Source organism: Anguilla rostrata, chromosome 7 (genome assembly GCF_018555375.3).
Source record: "Anguilla rostrata isolate EN2019 chromosome 7, ASM1855537v3, whole genome shotgun sequence".
NCBI classification, from domain to species: domain Eukaryota; kingdom Metazoa; phylum Chordata; class Actinopteri; order Anguilliformes; family Anguillidae; genus Anguilla; species Anguilla rostrata.
In genome coordinates, this window is record NC_057939.1 from 56,344,226 (window position 1) to 56,362,083 (window position 17,858).

Consider the following 17,858-nt stretch of genomic DNA (forward strand, 5'->3'; position numbering starts at 1 on the left):
CCTCTTTTTCTTTAAACAGAATGAGAAGTGTATGAGAGGTTTTAAAAGGTGATTAAACTGATGATTTTTTCATGAAAAGCAGCCTTCCACTGATTGACATGGACTTTGATACGGTGAGAAGGAGAGAGAGAGGGAGAGGACTGGGGCGTGGGGCGAGTGTGATCACCCAAAAGTGTTCATGGCTCCTGAAGTCCGAGTCGGCTACAACAAACCAAATTACTCTCAGCGGAGAACACAGCCAAGCACTCACAAAACCAACCACAAAAAAAACACAGACAAAGCTCATACTCACACGTAACACACACACACACACACACACTGAAACCACACACTCACAAGCACACATGCACACACTCACTTCACACATTTTGAGAGCTTAGAATCACAAGATTTCATCTTATATTTTTATAACAAATATATTTTTTGTAAAACAAAATTTTAAATTTTAAAGAATGTTATTTTCACATACAATAGGCTACATTTAAGGTAACTTTGGTCATCAAAGAAAATAGTAGCTATAACATTGGATATGACAACTAAATACAACTGGCACAATTCAAGAGGACTGTTCCACCTCCCTGCCTATGGGCCGCAGGACAGAGGGCTGAACTCGGCCTTATTTCACAGGCCTATCATGGCAAGCCGCAGTATTTTTAGCGGCACCCCCTCAGTGCTGTGTCTGTGTCCCGGTGTGTAACGGGACGGGCAGCGGGGGCTGGGGCGGGGGGGGGGGGGTAAATGTGTCACCGCGCCGTGCGGTACACTCTCGGGCTGTACGCTCTGGGGTCGGGGCTATTTCGGACGCACATACAGGTGAGGTACCGCTGGCGTATTTCACCCCCCAGCCCGGGCTTATCCCCCCCCCCCAGCCCGGGCCCAGGCCTGGAGACAGCGCGTCTAAAGCTAACAGATCGCTTTAATGCATAAAGGGATAAATATCCGTCTGGATGAGATTAAAGGAGATGCAGGCTTATAATTAGCAGGGTCGCCCAGGGCGAGGATCACTACTACATCTCTGCCAGACCTGATTAACCGGCCAGTCAGAGGCCAGCAAGGACCGAGGACCCTGCCAGCAGTGTGGGGTAGATTACTCACTCACACACTCACTCACTCACTCACTCACTCACTCACTCACTCACTCACTCACTCACTCACTCACTCACTCACTCACTCACACTCACTCACTCTCCCACACCCACCCACTCACTCACCGAGGACCCTGCCAGCAGTGTGGGGGTAGATTACTCACTCACACACACTCACTCACTCACTCACCGAGGACCCTGCCAGCAGTGTGGGGTAGATTACTCACTCACTCACTCACTCACTCACTCACTCACTCACTCACTCACTCACTCACTCACTCACTCACTCACTCACTCAGTCAGTCATTCAGTCAGTCATTCACTCAGTCACTCAGTCACTCAGTCACTCAGTCACTCACTCACTCACTCACTCACTCACTCACACTCACACACACACACACACACACACACACACACACACACACACACACACACACACACACACACACACACTCTCTCTCTCTCTGGGTGACCTACAGTAAGGAGCACTCACTGATGAACACCACCAGCACCAGGCTGAGGCGGTCCAGGTGTATCCCGGGGCTGGAGAAGGTGTCGCAGAAGGTGGTGTAGATGATCATGAGCAGAACACAGCTACTGACCGCGCCGAACGGCGGCTTCCTCCGCTCCAGCCAGTCCTTCACAAAGTGGCGGCACACCTGCGGGGACAGAGAGGGAGGTGAGGAGGAGCAGAGAGGGAGGTGAGGGAGGTGCAGACAGGGAGGCAGAGAGGGAGGAGAGGGAGGAGCATAGACGGAGGTACAGAGAGGGAAATAGGGAGGCGCAGAGAGGGAGGTGAGGGAGGTGCAGAGAGGGAGGACAGGGAGGCAAGGGTGCAGAGAGAGAGGTGAGGGAGGTACAGAAATGGAAGAGAGGGAGATGCAGAGAGGGAGGTGAGGGAGGCGCAGAGATGGAGGTGCAGAGAGGGAGGTGAGGGAGGCACATAGAGGGAGGTGAGGGAGGCGCAGAGAGAGAGGTCAGGGAGGTGCAGAGAGAGAGGTGAGGCGGAGCAGAGAGGGAGGTGAGGCAGGTGCATAGAGAGAGGTGAGGAGGAGCAGAGAGAGAGGTGAGGGAGGTGCAGAGAGGGAGGTGAGGGAGGTGCAGAGAGGGAGGTGAGGAGGAGCGGAGAGAGAGGTGAGGGAGGTGCAGGAGGTGCAGAGAGGGAGGTGAGGGAAGCGCAGAGAGGGAGGTGAGGAGGAGCAGAGAGAGAGGTGAGGGAGGTGCAGGAGGAGCAGAGAGAGAGGTGAGGGAGGTGCAGGAGGTACAGAGAGGGAGGTGAGGAGGAGCAGAGAGAGGTGAGGGAGGTGCAGAGAGGGAGGTGAGGAGGAGCAGAGAGAGAGGTGAGGGAGGTGCAGGAGGTGCAGAGAGGGAGGTGAGGAGGAGCAGAGAGGGAGGTGAGGAGGAGCACAGGCGTGCCGACAGGTTGCAGGTTCGAGGGCCAAGTGGGGCATGAAAAATGAGGGGGACAGCAGAGTGGCACGCAGTGCCTGAAGGACGCCCCTGGAGGTTCGGGAACGTGCCCGTCCCGCCGCTTGTGCCGGTGTGGAACTCCAGCCTTTTCCAAGCGGCTCTTCCAGCTGGGCCCCTTAACTGGGAGGACGTTTCCCCCCGAGCTCCCGACCAGGCCTAATCACTTCAGATGCTCTTTGCTAGCTGTCACCGACACGTCCCCATTAGACCTCCCAGAAGGCTGGGCCCTCGGCTGATTTTAATGGATGCCTGTAATTACCGGAGTCCCCCTCCACATTCCACAACAATTCCAAACACGACTCCAGGAACTCCTCCCACTGACACCTTACGGAATTTCACCGGTTTAATCGAAAATGATCAGCGGAACAATTTAATATTTAAATAGCCAGCAACGCACCAGAAGTTTCTAATTAAATTATAACTCATGCTTGAAAAGCAAAAGTGCATGTGTTGTGGGACACTGAATAATTCATCCCCCAGTATCCAGTCTCTCCGTTAACCTGGGGACAAATGGCACCAGCAGGCTTTCAGGCTAGAACAACAACAGGATCTCCGTTAACCTGGGGACAAATGGCACCAGCAGGCTTTCAGGCCAGAACAACAACAGGATCTCCGTTCAGACGTGAGCAACTTAAGTTTAAATTTTCACTGACCCTCCCAGCTGGAGGTGCACACTGTGAAACATTACCTAACGCTAAAGCACACCCCATTCTCTCTGCAAACACCAGGGCAGGACACACCATGCCCTACCTTTTAAAAATAGAAACTAATTTTAGGGAAATGATGAAAAAGAAACTGAATATTAAATTATCACTGAGTCCATTCATTAATGTGCTTTCAATCCCATACCGCCAAAATTTAAAAAATGAAAAAATGTATATATATTAATAATCATATTGCACATATGAAATATTGAGACTTTTTTTAGACTAATGGGATCAAACGTTTTTAGAGAAAATGTGACCCAACATTACATCAGCATTACATCAGGTGTATAAATGTAACATCGCTCCAGGTTATGGGATCCATTTAATTCTCTGCAGGTAGGACACCTTCTGACCACTTAATTCCCTCGCGGCCTTATTTTGGACGAAAAATGCATATTTGATGAAAGCTCATTTCGCTGTTCGCCAGAAATCCGACTCCACAGCTGCAAGAGGGTCTGGGGATGTAAATGCAGCTTCCTGCTTCCCACGGCTCCTCCATTTGCACACGGAGAAAGCTGAGGCTTTCGTCTCAAACCACTGAAATATGCAGGACGTAAAAAGTGAGACCCTTTCAAATGCACATGCCTGAAAGAAAGCGGTGTGACAGGTGAATGTCCCGGATCATATCCAAGGGCACTGGGCTCCACTCATAGTGGAACCTCTGGACCTCAGTGAGCTTTCAGAGAGAGAGAGTGTGTGTGTGTGTGTGTGTGTGTATGTGTGTGTGAGTGTGTGTGTGTGTGTGTGTGTGTGTGTGTGTGTGTGTGAGTGTGAGTGTGTGAATATTCCTCTGGACCTCACAATGAGCTTTCAGAGAGAGAGAGAGTGTGTGTGTGTGTGTGTCTGTGTGAATATTCCTCTGGACCTCACACCTGTTTTGGAGTATCTGCAGTTCACAGCTAATACTCCATGTCTTAGCACTCCTCTTCTACAGAAAATACTTTCCATCTGATATTTTTTTTAAAACTACCTACAGATGCTATTTAAAGAAACTAAAAGGACCAAATTATTTCATCAGTTCAAGTTTAAGCACTATGGATCAAAATTTAAATAAAATTAACAAATGAACAGTATGTTGAGAAAATTATTTAAATAAAATAACAATATTTTGAGAAAGAAATTTGTATGAATTTTATGCCACAGGTCACAGCTGCAATGCACAAACCCCATTTTGATTCTGTAAAAGTCCTAATTGTTTAATTGTTCTAATCCAAAGGTTCTGATCATAGCATACATATATATACTGTATATATATATACTTCTGTTTCAGCAGCACTGATTAAAACATGCTTGATACTTCAGTGACAAGGCCATATTACTTATTCATAGCAAACTGGTTTTGGGCGTGTTGAAAGCTGGCGGTCTGTAATAAGAGCACTGAGAAGAATTCTGGCTCATTAACATTTCATCGTAAAATCCCCTTTCATATGAAAGACCCAGTACAGACTGTCAGAACCAATCAGGGCTCCAGAAAGCAGAAGACGTGGTGGAGAAGTATGGGGAGAGGGATGGGGAGAAGGATGAGGAGAGGGATGGGGAGAAGGATGAGGAGAGGGACAGAGAGAGGGACGAAGAGAGGGATGAGAGGGACGGGCAGAGGGACGGAGAGAGGGACGGGGAGAGGGATGGGGAGAGGGCGGGCGATGAAGAACGGGGAGAGGGACGGAGAGAGGGACGGGGATGAAGGACGGGGAGAGGGACGGAGAGAGGGATGGGGAGAGGGAGGGGGATGAAGGACGGGGAGAGGGACGGAGAGAGGGATGGGGAGAGGGACGGAGAGAGGGACGGAGAGAAGGATGGGGAGAGGGACGGAGACAGGGATGGGGAGAGGGAGGGGGATGAAGGACGGGGAGAGGGACGGAGAGAGGGACGGAGAGAGGGACAGGGAGAGGGACGGAGAGAGGGATGGGGAGAGGGATGGAGAGAGGGACAGGGAGAGGGATGGAGAGAGGGATGGAGAGAGGGACAGGGAGAACGTTAGCTGAGGCAGCTGCAGCTGTCATGTTTGCAGCGGCGCCGCGAGAAGAAGACGTTTGGCGGGAAAGTGAAAGCGGTTCCGGCTCCTCCTGATTGGAGCAGGCATGAGTCTGTCAGGATAGATCCGGTACCAGGGCAGAGACTCACCTGGCCCACGATGAGAGGCACCACCACCGTCATGAAGAGCTGAGAGAAGATGGAGCTGAAGGGCACTGAGGAGGAGGAGCCCAGCTGCAGGAGAACCAACACACACCTGAGTATACCTCTCACACACACACACACACACACCTGAGTATACCTCACACACACACACACACACACACACACACACACCTGAGTATACCTCCACACACACACTGATAACCACACACACACACACCTGAGTACTACACCACCACCACACCACACACCCCCTGAGTATACCTCACACAAACACACCTGAGTATACCTCACACACACACACACACACACACACACACCTGAGTATACCTCACACAAACACACACACAGACCTGAGTATACCTCCACACACACACACACACACCTGAGTATACCTCTCACACACACACACACACACACCTGAGTATACCTCACACACACACACACACACACCTGAGTATACCTCACACACACACCTGAATATACCTCACACAAACACACACACACACCTGAGTATACCTCTCACACACACACACCTGAGTATACCTCACACACACACACACACACACACACTGAGTATACCTCACACAACACACACACAACCTGAGTATACCTCACACACACACACACACACACACACCTGAGTATACCTCTCACACACACACACACACACACCTGAGTATACCTCACACACACACACACACACCTGAGTATACCTCACACACACACACACACACACCTGAGTATACCTCACACACACACACACACACACCCACACACACACACACCTGAGTATACCTCACACACACACACACACACACACTGAAACCTAGAACCTCACACACACACACACACACACCTGAGTATACCTCACACACACACACACACACACATACCTGAGTATACCTCACACAAACACACATACACACCTGAGTATACCTCTCACACACAAACACACACACACCTGAGTATACCTCACACACACACACACACACACCTGAGTATACCTCACACACACACACCTGAGTATACCTCACACAACACACACACACACACCTGAGTATACCTCTCACACACACACACCTGAGTATACCTCACACACACACACACACACACACCTGAGTATACCTCACACAAACACACACACAGACCTGAGTATACCTCTCACACACACACACACACACACACACCTGAGTATACCTCTCTCTCACACACACACACACACACACACACACACACACGAGTAAACCTCACACACACATACACACACCTGAGTATACAAACACAAACACTTCACTGTTGGGGAACTAAATCCCCACAAACACTTCACTGTGTGACAAATAAGACCCCACAAACCCCACATATGAAGGCCAGACTAGAATGAGGAAGAAAATGAAGTAAAAAGAGAGCATGTTATTTAGGAGCAGTACATGTATCAACTTAATTTGGATTTGGATGAAAGGGTATGAAAGTGGATTACGTACAGTAGTGTACAAAAGAATAAACTTTAAATTCCTTGTGGGCAGAAGTGCTGTGTGAGAGGTAACTAATTAGAGAAGAGGCAGACTAACGAACGCAGCTCCATTAATGGGTAATGTATGTAAAATAAGTGTTTTGGCCCTAGGAGGAGAGACTGAAACTACAGTAAAACTGAGATAAAATAACAATTCCCAGCTTTACAGCCTCATAAAATGAAAAATACATATGTGTGCATTTTTTAGTTCTCCTTAGTTTTATTCCACTCAGCTTGCTTTTTACTACAGAACCTCCACAAGTTACATGTAGCGGACTTAGAAGAATATTTGCCTGTCCCGTATATTTTTTTAATTAATGAACTGCCTTGTCAGCTCAGTAGGCTTGTCATAGATAATTAATCGGCTGATAAGTGTAAAAACTAATACACTGCTAATACTTCACACAGTCCCTTTCGACAGGACACAACCTCTGCCTCCTCGCTAAGACTAATGAAGTCTGTCTAATTAAAATGTACGGCAATCAGGGAGGACGCTGGGAAGGCTAAGTGAATCATAATTAGGGAGTGATGTAAGCTAGCGCTGCTCTGATGCAATGTTAGCAGACAGAGCGAGCGGCGGTAAGGCTCAGCTGGTCTAGCCGTGCCGTGCCGTGCCGTGCCGTGCCGTGCCGTGCCGTGCCGTGCCGTGCCAGCGGGAGCTAAAGGGGTCTCCGCGGTTCCATCGTTAGCAGCGCAACGCTCAGCTCGGCAGTCGCACTCAAAAATACAGCAGAGGTGATAAATCCAGGTTCAGTCTGCCCCAGTGTTCTGTTTCAATCACCTGGATTTAATAAGTACACAATTCTTCAGCCAGTAGGCAGAATTAATGGGTGAAATCAGGTGGCTGATTGGGGTGGAAGGGACACGCGGGAGGACTTCAGGCCCGTGGCCCCGGACTCCCCCCCCCCCCCCCGCCTTAAAGAAGAGGTGTACTTACAAACGTGAGCAGCAGCAGCGGGGTGACGATTATACCCTGAAAAACATAAAAACACACATCAATACAGGATAATTACCAACATACAGCTGCCACAACAGCCCGTCAGAACAGTGTTTTTATCACAATTCCAAATAGCTTCGGTTAAATGGGTAAAGCCATACAGATTCCTGTAGTAGCCCAAGTCCTTTCATTAAATGAGAAATTCAGAGCAGGCTGCAGTGAAACGCAGCCGTCTGCTCTTTTAAGGATCTTTTGGCTCGGCTGCGCGCTGATGCTCGTGTGCTGGGTGCTGTGACAGGGAATGATGGAATCTAGGTCAGGATTCGCGGAGGGGAGACAGACGGCGGGAAGCGAGACGAGCGCGAGCGGAACGCGCGCTGTAGCGCTCTGAAAGCACCCCCCGCCCCCCCACCGCCTGATCCCACCGCTCGCATGCCTCTGCACCTCTGTGGGCCGTCCCACGCGTGCAGGGGGGGCGCCGCTGACAGCGAGGAGGCAGCGATGGCGTCCCAGCGGCTTCAAAGAGCCGGAGGAACACGGAGGAGCCGAAACACAAAAAGCTCCGCAAGAGCCGACTGCGCCAGGACAGGAAGGCGCTGCCGCACTACAGCCAGCGCTCGCAAAGCACCCGCTGCCACACTACAGCCAGCGCTCACATAGCACCCGCTGCCACACTACAGCCAGCGCTCACATAGCACCCGCTGCCACACTACAGCCAGCGCTCACATAGCACCCGCTGCCACACTACAGCCAGCGCTCACATAGCACCCGCTGCCACACTACAGCCAGCGCTCACATAGCACCCGCTGCCACACTACAGCCAGCGCTCACATAGCACCCGCTGCCACACTACAGCCAGCGCTCACATAGCACCCGCTACCGCACTACAGCCAGCGCTCGCAAAGCACCCGCTCAACCCATAAAACCAAATACATACATTACAGCTTCAGTTCTGCACAGTACAAGTACAAGTACACCCTGAAAAACACTCATCTTAATTAAATCCAGCTTTTTGGTTTATAATTTACTCAACAGGAACAGTGTCAAATGAAAAATACAAATGGAAACTTGGCCAAGCATTGTGCCCAAGTCAGCCAAAAAGCTGCTCTCCCCTGGTCAGGGTCAGGGTGCACCCAGTGAAGCCCGTTTCTCTCCCCTGGTCAGGGTGCACCCAGTGAAGTCCGTTTATGTAAGAGAGTCATTATCTGAGCACTGAATTCTGAACTTGCATCTCAAATTCAAAAACTCCCAATCTGCCATTTTTGGACAATTCAAGTTTCAGAAAGTAACAGGTTACAGAAATTACACTGATGGGGCGACATGGCTCAGGAGGTAAGACCGATTGTCTAGCAGTCGGAGGGTTGCCGGTTCAAACCCTGCCCTGGGCGTGTCGAAGTGTCCTTGAGCAAGACACCTAACCCCTAACCCCTAACTGCTCTGGCGAATGAGAGGCATCAATTGTAAAGCGCTTTGGATAAAAGCGCTATATAAATGCAGTCCATTTACCATTTACCATGAAGTGAACAAACTGTAATTAAATTAGGCGATGTTTATAATGTACCAAACATTAATAATAGAAAATTATTGCTACGATATATCTGTAGTTTTTTTTCCCAGAGATGTGGATATGGCAGCCAGCAATGTAACTTTCATTTTTTTTAACCTCCACTGTCTTCTAATAAACTCTGGAACAATATTCAGACACTTAATTGAGTCTGTTTTGCCAGACTAGTGGGGGATTTCTATGGTACATAAGGTGCATGATGGGAACAGAACCAGAACAAAGAGCAAACACACCTCTGCTTATAGGCTGACTCCTCCACTTCACATTGTGATATTAACAACTGTTATTACACAGTAATTACACAGTAATTACTGATGCAGCGCCGCTATCCGTAAGCCTGCTAAGTGTGACTCTTTTCATTCCTGTTTTTAGCCAACAACGCAATCTAGGATTTTTTTTTCTGCTGTTCAAATACAATTCCACAGCTTTACAGTGAGTTTAAAGTGTTCAAACACAGCAGTCCCTGTGTCCTTACTATGTAACACAATGTAATTACACAGCTATCAGGGTAACAGTTAAACACCATTAAACCCAGTACTGCAGTGCAGGGTGAGGTAGAGGAACACTGATTGGCTTCCTCCGTTCCCCTGTGTACTGGGCTAACAGGCCCCCCCGAATGGAACAAACTGGGCGGGGGGGGGCACAGAACATCCTACTGAATAAAGCGAAACGCGCTCATCACCTTTACCGGCAACAACAAAGAGAACCTTCTGCATTACTGCCACCCTACAACAAACTGCTCTCCAAATGCACAGTTCAACAACTTCAACAGTTTCTCTCCAAAACTCCCCACGGAAAACAAGGACTTCTGCAGCACTGTCAGCACTGTGCATTTCAAACAGTGTCACATGAGCACAACCCAAGGGAAGTGGGTGTTTAAAAAATACTTTCCTCAAGAAAACTTTGCGATTTGCGAGGAAGAAAGCTCCAATTTGAGAAAACAAAAGGGGGAGACAGACAGCTGGCTCGCCTGGCGGCCTCCTTCCTGCCTGGCAGACTCAGACTTCGCTGAAAGCTTCTGCGCTCGTGTGCTGATTCTCTTCAGCTGCACGGCACACGCAGCCAGGCTAATTATAACGCACATCAGAGCAGCACTTAGCCATGCAGTCATGTAGCCTCACAATACCTCCTCCTTACTCACATTCTCTCACCCTCTACATCACAGAACTTTATATTAGGCCTAACATGCCACACGAAAGACAACTATTAAAATATCAAAGGTTTTCTCAAAGACAGACACCTTCTCGTGTCTAAGTGCTGTTCCTTCTCCCCTCAGCCCAGTACATTTCACCAGAGCGTCAAATCTATAAAGTTATTTAATAAAAAAAGGCTTGATTTAAGGGTGGGAATAGTTACAAATTCATAAATTGTATGTTTCATTGTATGTAAGTATGTATGTACCATTTATTGTAAAGCGTCTACGAGACCATGAAAAGCGCTATATAAAATAAATGTATTATTAATATTATTATTATTATTATAATAATAATAATAAAACATGGCGCCCATAAATGAAGCTGACCCGTACAACGGCTCATCGCATAACGGCGTGTTTGTCAAATAAACTTTTAGCATCAACAGCTAAATGCAAGTTGGCTACATGCACACGTTTCTGCTCTTTGACTAAACCCGGATTATCAAGAACATATTTGTTGAAGAACATACCACTGCCGAGAGAAAAGAAGATACACAATAACCAAATGAGTATGGAGTGGTTCTTCCTGCAGACAAACACCAAATCAGAAATTTATAAACACCATGTGATTTAGAACCGAAAATATACTGAGCGTGTACAGACCATGCAAGTGATCTGAGTAATAATATTTTGTTTAACAAATTTTTTATGCAAACCAAAAAATTCAGAAATAGTATAATACATGATATGCTAAAAAAATTACTGAATAGCAAAATTATTTACTAAATAAAAAATGTATTACATAATTCAACAATATTGTTATATATTGTTATTGTAATATAGTTTGTGCGTGAGTGTGCGTGCGTGTGTGTGTGTGGAGGGGGGAGATGGACAGAAATACTTCAGTTGCTGTTATAGCCAGTAGATGGCGTAGTCTTCATAATGTAAAAAATGGTGAGATTTTTTTACATCTCTCTTCTTTTTAACACAAGTGACTTGCTTGCTTTGCTCAAATGTTTCCACCACCAAAGCAGTTTAAATTTAACATCCTAGATATTAAGCAGCTAAAGTCAAATTTCCAATTCAGAACAAGTTGAAAAAAGTTATAACTATAAATATCATCGACACATTCAGGTTTCCAAAAAGTTCAATTGGAAATTCGAAGGGGCCCAGAATCTGCCATTGAGCCCAAATATAAAGCATACTCCCCCTTTACAAACTACACCTGCCCCGAGTGACTGAGTGGCTCCTGCCCCGGCTGACCAGCTCCTGCTCCGGCTGACCAGCTCCTGCCCCAACTGACCGACTCTGGTTTGTCTTGTTATAAATAAAGTAGGTATTTGATTATTGGTTTGTCTTGTTTATTTCTATGATTATTGGACTGGTTGTTGACTGGTTGAGTAGAGGTCGAGGTGAATACTCCTATTGCTCTTGTGTTTTTCTCCAATCCATGGGGCGGCACTAATAAATCGCTCCTCTAGATGGCGCTTTTGTCCTTCAGTTGGACTTCAGGTCTCGCTGCTTCCGCGGCAGGCAGCCCCACTGACCCCCCGTCTTTATTTTGGGGGGCGGCGTAACACCCTGAGCTTCACGCAGCTTTAATTTCCCCTCATGCCAACAGACTTCATCTGACCCCTTACTTAATTCTCTGTTTAATTTGCTGACTGTTGTCCTTTATGGAAAATGATCATGACACGTACTTGTGAACAATGACATTTCTGTACTCAAACCTGAAGTGTTATTCAACGATAATGTCAGGCAGATATACACGTCAATCAAATGGTTTGACTCGTACTGGTTAATAGTTCTTGACAGAATGCTCATATTGAGTTTAGAAAACATTCCAAAAATCCGACTCAAAACGCTGGGTTATTCATTCAAATTACGGCCTTGCAGCACACACTGCCAGACATGAAGGTGTGTGTTCATACAGCACACACTGCCAGACATGAAGGTGTGTGTTCATACAGCACACACTGCCAGACATGAAGGTGTGTGTTCATACAGCACACACTGCCAGACATGAAGGTGTGTGTTCATACAGCACACACTGCCAACATGAAGGTGTGTGTTCATACAGCACACACTGCCAGACATGAAGGTGTGTGTTCATACAGCACACACTGCCAGACATGAAGGTGTGTGTTCATACAGCACACACTGCCAGACATGAAGGGTGTGTTACATACAGCACACACTGCCAGACATGAAGGTGTGTGTTCATACAGCACACACTGCCAGACATGAAGGTGTGTGTTCATACAGCACACACTGCCAGACATGAAGGTGTGTGTTCATACAGCACACACTGCCAGACATGAAGGTGTGTGTTCATACAGCACACACTGCCAGACATGAAGGTGTGTGTTCATACAGCACACACTGCCAGACATGAAGGTGTGTGTTCATACAGCACACACTACCAGACATGAAGGTGTGTGTTCATGCAGCACACACTGCCAGACATGAAGCGGCAGACTGAACACCAACGGCACTGTTACAGTGTTCAGCGCGTTAGCAGCCAACGCCAACCCTTTCAACGCCAAATAATCCAGCCCCCCCCACTCACCCACTCACCCACTCACGCGCCCCCCCCCCGCCCGCCTGACCGCCCGCCCATACACCCGCCCGCCGCCCCCGCTTGCCCGCCTGTCAGGGCCCGGTGGCACCGCGTGGGGATGCAGAGCCGGGGGAGGTTGGGCAGTTCGTGCGGGCCGCAGCAGGGGCTCACAGGAGCATCGCATCACCCGTCCCCAGCCGAGTCGCACTGGCCTCTCAGCCCGTAATCCATCCCATAATCGGCCCGCGGATCACGCGCGAAGAGGATTAAGGTGTGATGTGTTTCCACAGAAACAGATGCAGCTGAAAATGACAATCTTTACTGAACAAAAGGTCAAAACCCCGCGCGATGGGGCAGAGCAGCCCACTATTCAATCTAAAAGCGCTGTGCTCTGCTCAGAACCAAGCATTTTCACTGAGAAAGCTCCACAGCGAAGAAATCAATAAAAAATCCAAGTAATAATAAAATAAAAAATAAATAATATCTAATTTAATTTGAAAAAACACTCATTTAATTTTGCTATTGGAGTAACTTTAAAAACTCTGGTTTAATTTTGCTAATGGATGTGAAGGGTAAGCTGTATCATGGCTGGGCTGCATCGGGCTGCAGATATGAGATGTGTGGAAGGCTCAGCGGGAGAGCGGCTGAGGTGATGCATTAGTATGTATCAGCGTTATGGGGCCCTCTGGAAACATATCCCTGTTATTAAGGAAAGGAGGTCCGACCGTCGGCCGCGATATCGCCGTGGTAACCAGCCAGTTCCTCCAGAGCGCTCCACGCTTGCTCGGCCCGGGGGCGGTGCCCTTCGCCAAATCCCCCCCCGCCCGAAAACGACCTCACGCCCCGCCCGGTCTGTCCACGTGTGTGTGTGTGCGTGTGTGTGTGTGTGCATTCGTATCTGTGTGCGTGTGTGTGTGTGCGTGTGTGCATTCGTATCTGTCCACGTGTGTGTGTGTGCGTGTGTGTGTGTGGGCGTGTGTGCATTCGTATCTGTGTGTGTGCGTGTGTGTGTGTGTGTGTGTGTGCTCCTCTGAGCTGACACGCCTGTTTCGGGGGGGGGGGGGGCTCATTAACCCCGCATTTCAGCGTGCGGGGCCGCGCGTGGTGGAAAGCGCTCCGGGCCCCGCTTTCACACGCGAGGGCTGCCCTGGTGCATTATGGGAGGGGAGGGGGACATGAGAGGGAGAGAGGGGGGGAGATACAGAGAGAGAGAGAGAGAGAGAGAGAGGCAGGTTGAAGGGGCAGATTGATTGCACGCTGGTACGCTGAGAGGTGAGGGCCAGCTATTGGACGGAGGGCAGCTTCACTACGGTGAGATCAGGCAGATCTGACGGCTCCCCCCCCGGCCCCTTCCCCTATGCTCCCGAACCCACCCCCCCGCGCTCCTGAGCCCGCCCCCCCACCCCATCACTCAAACACGCATTGCAGGACCAATCAATGGGCCCGTCACCAGAGGGCTCCAGGGCCACACTGAGCTCAACAGGTAGAGCAGCAGCACCTGCTCACAGAGCTACACAGCGCTCACGTTCTACAGCGTCTGTCTGTAACACAAAGAACAGAAAACACCGCGAATGAAGCGATGGCAGGAAATCCGGCCCATTACAGCCCTGGTTTGTGTATAGAAGCCTTATTCACAGACTTTTCATTGCAATGTAAAATGAATATAAGCTTAACTAGTCGATATCCACAGAGACTGTAACATGAATGACCACAACATGCAGCCGTGAGCCACATCACTGACCCAGGCTGAGAGGGCAGGTTTACCTGAGGGATAAGAGCAGGTTTACCTGAGGGATAAGAGCAGGTTTACTTGCTACACCACCAGCTATACCACCAGCTACAACGCTACACCAGCTACAGCTACACCTGCTAACAACCGCTAGCTAACCCTACACCGCTAAACAACACCGCTACACCCGTACACCGCCACACGCTACACCACCAGCTACAACCCGCTACACCCTGCTACACCACCAGCTATACCACCCAACCTGCTACACCCTGCTATACCCCGCTACAACCCGCTATACCCTGTTACACCCCGCTACACCACCAGCTACAACCCGTTACACCCTGCTACACCCCGCTACACCCCGCTACACCACCAGCTACAACCCCCTACACCCTGCTACACAACCGCTACACCACCAGCTACACCCCGCTACACCCTGCTACACAACCCGCTACACCACCAGCTACACCCCGCTACACCCTGCTACACCCTGCTACACCACCAGCTACACCCTGGTACACCCCTGCTACACCCCGCTACACCCCTCACAGTTGGAGGCCGTGTAAACAGCCGCGCGCGGAGGCCGGAGTCCAGGCGGAAACAGAGCATGTGGAACTCCAGGGGAATCCAGACTACACGTGTAGCGCACTGCCTACCTGCCTCAGCCCATCAATTATGCATGGCGATATAGCGCTACTGCGGGGGGGTGGGGGGGGGGGCACCTCACTGTCTACTAAAGGCTTTCTTAAAAGGAACAAAAATACAGGTTTGCCATCCGGATGCATTCCGGGGACAGGAGCTGAACAAACACCCCCCCTCCCCCCCCCCCCACACCTCCCCAGCGCACCCCCCCTCGACACACCCCCAGTCAGCACACCCCCCACTCCCCCAGTCAGCACACGTCTGTTTCAATCTCTCCTTTCGTCATGTTGTCAGACAGGACTGCTGTGTTTCACAGCACACGCTGCAAATGTTAAAAGTTGTATTTTCTTTTTTTGGTTGAGAAAGAAAATGAACTAAACACACAATACTAACTTTTACACCAGCATTTCACAGCTGCAGAATATGACGCAATAACATCCATCCATCCATCCATCCATTATCTATACCGACTAATCCTCCTGGGCAGGGTACACAATAACATTACCTGAGCTAATTTTGTCAGAGTCACACCAGAGGAATCAAAAGAAAATGTGTCATAGTTTCCATAGTTTTTGATTCTTGACACCCTGACAGAGTGACCCAGTTAGAAGGAAAATAAGTTGAGGAACAAACATCAGGCGGCATCTACTCTGAAAAATCTGCTCATTTAGGTTTAGCCAAAATTGTTTGACATATGATTTTGACTCCTTAAACGTTAACAACAGATGTTAATCATCAAACAAATGAGCAAACAAACATGGTGTACCAGTACAGCTGAATGCACTTCGCTAACACTTGTTATTGTACACAAGTATATTTCCATTAAAATGAAAGCTCAGATATGCCACTTCAGCATGCAACAGTTTAATCCAGATATTTTAAGGAACTCTGGTCACATGCCTCAGAATTTAAATCAGATTTGATTACAATAAGGTGACAAAGACATGACCTGCTGCTATGGACATCTTGGTAAAACACACAACCGTAGCAATACCTTCGAGACACTATGTAATGTTCAAGAAAAAACTGGATCACAGCTATGAAAAGGTCAATATCACTATTGTTGCCAAGCAACACAATAAGCAAGCATTCAAAAAGCTGAGCCCCGCCCCACTAAGCCCCGCCCCACAGAGGTCCCGCTAAGCCCCGCCCCACAGAGGTCCCGCTGAGCCCCGCCCCACTAAGCCCCGCCCCACAGAGGCTCCGCTGAGCCCCGCCCCACTAAGCCCTGCCCCACAGAGGCTCCGCTAAGCCCCGCCCCACTAAGCCCCGCCCCACAGAGGTCCCGCTAAGCCCCGCCCCACTAAGCCCCGCCCCACAGAGGTCCCGCTGAGCCTGCCCCACTAAGCCCGCCCACAGAGGTCCCGCTGAGCCCCGCCCACTAAGCCCGCCCCACAGAGGTCCGCTGAGCCCGCCCCACTAAGCCCTGCCCCACAGGGCTCCGCAAGCCCGCCCACTAGCCCTGCCCACAGAGGCTCGCTAGCCCGCCCCACTAAGCCCCGCCCCACAGAGGTCCCTAAGCCCCCCCCTAAGCCCGCCCCACAGAGGTCCCGCTGAGCCCTGCCCACTAAGCCCCGCCCCACAGAGGCTCCGCTAAGCCCCGCCCCCTAGCCCGCCCCACAGAGGCTCCGCTAAGCCCCGGCCCACTAAGCCCCGCCCCACAGAGGTCCCGCTAAGCCCCGCCCCCAGAGGCTCCGCGCGGTGCTCAGGATCGTCTGCGCTGGCTGTGATTCGCTGTGATTCATGCGCGGCTCCCCATCGTTTGTACGGTGTCAGGCGGGTATTGATTTACAGACGCGGGGGGGGGGGGGGGGTGTCAGCCTGCCGGTCTGCTGGGACGGGCCTCTGTGCCAAAAGGCCTGCAGAGGGGAGGTACTTAAGGTCAGGACATATCGCCCTCTCCCACCTGTCTCGGGCCTGTCCCACAGCTTTAATTGATAGGGGAAAGTAGGTCTGATGGAGGGGGAGGGGGAGGGGGAAGGGGGGAAGGGGGGGAAGAAAAGCACATTAGTTGCACTTTTTTGCAGCTCGGCTGATTCTCATCGATAACCAGTGAATCAATCGTCCCAAAGGGGGAGGCAGAAGGCACAGCTCTATCCAGCAGTCAGGGGAACGAGCAGGTGCAGCTTTTGGCAGAAGGACCCTGGTCTCAAAGACTAGAAATAGGACTAGTGTGAAGTAAGAATAACTGAAATGGCACCGTTCTGTCGGACAGTCAGAAGGTAAACACAGGAGTCACTGGGGCGTGTGCAGTGCTTGCAGGACTCGCTCATACAGGAGCTTAATAAGCCTGGTGACAAACACAGGTCATGCGCTTCAGTTCCTGGAAAGAAAATATTCTCACCGCAAATGAAGACATTTTATTGGTCGGTGGCAG

General features: G+C 49.8%; 1 protein-coding gene across 1 annotated transcript in view; it reads right to left on the reverse strand.

Annotated features, from left to right (window-relative positions):
- Window positions 1-17,858, reverse strand: part of slc10a7 (solute carrier family 10 member 7) — a 64,468-nt gene that overhangs the window by 18,679 nt on the left and 27,931 nt on the right. Inside the window, 3 exon segments of the mRNA XM_064345352.1 lie at window positions 1,579-1,744; window positions 5,387-5,470; window positions 7,849-7,884. Coding sequence (XP_064201422.1) covers window positions 1,579-1,744; window positions 5,387-5,470; window positions 7,849-7,884 — 286 coding nt within the window.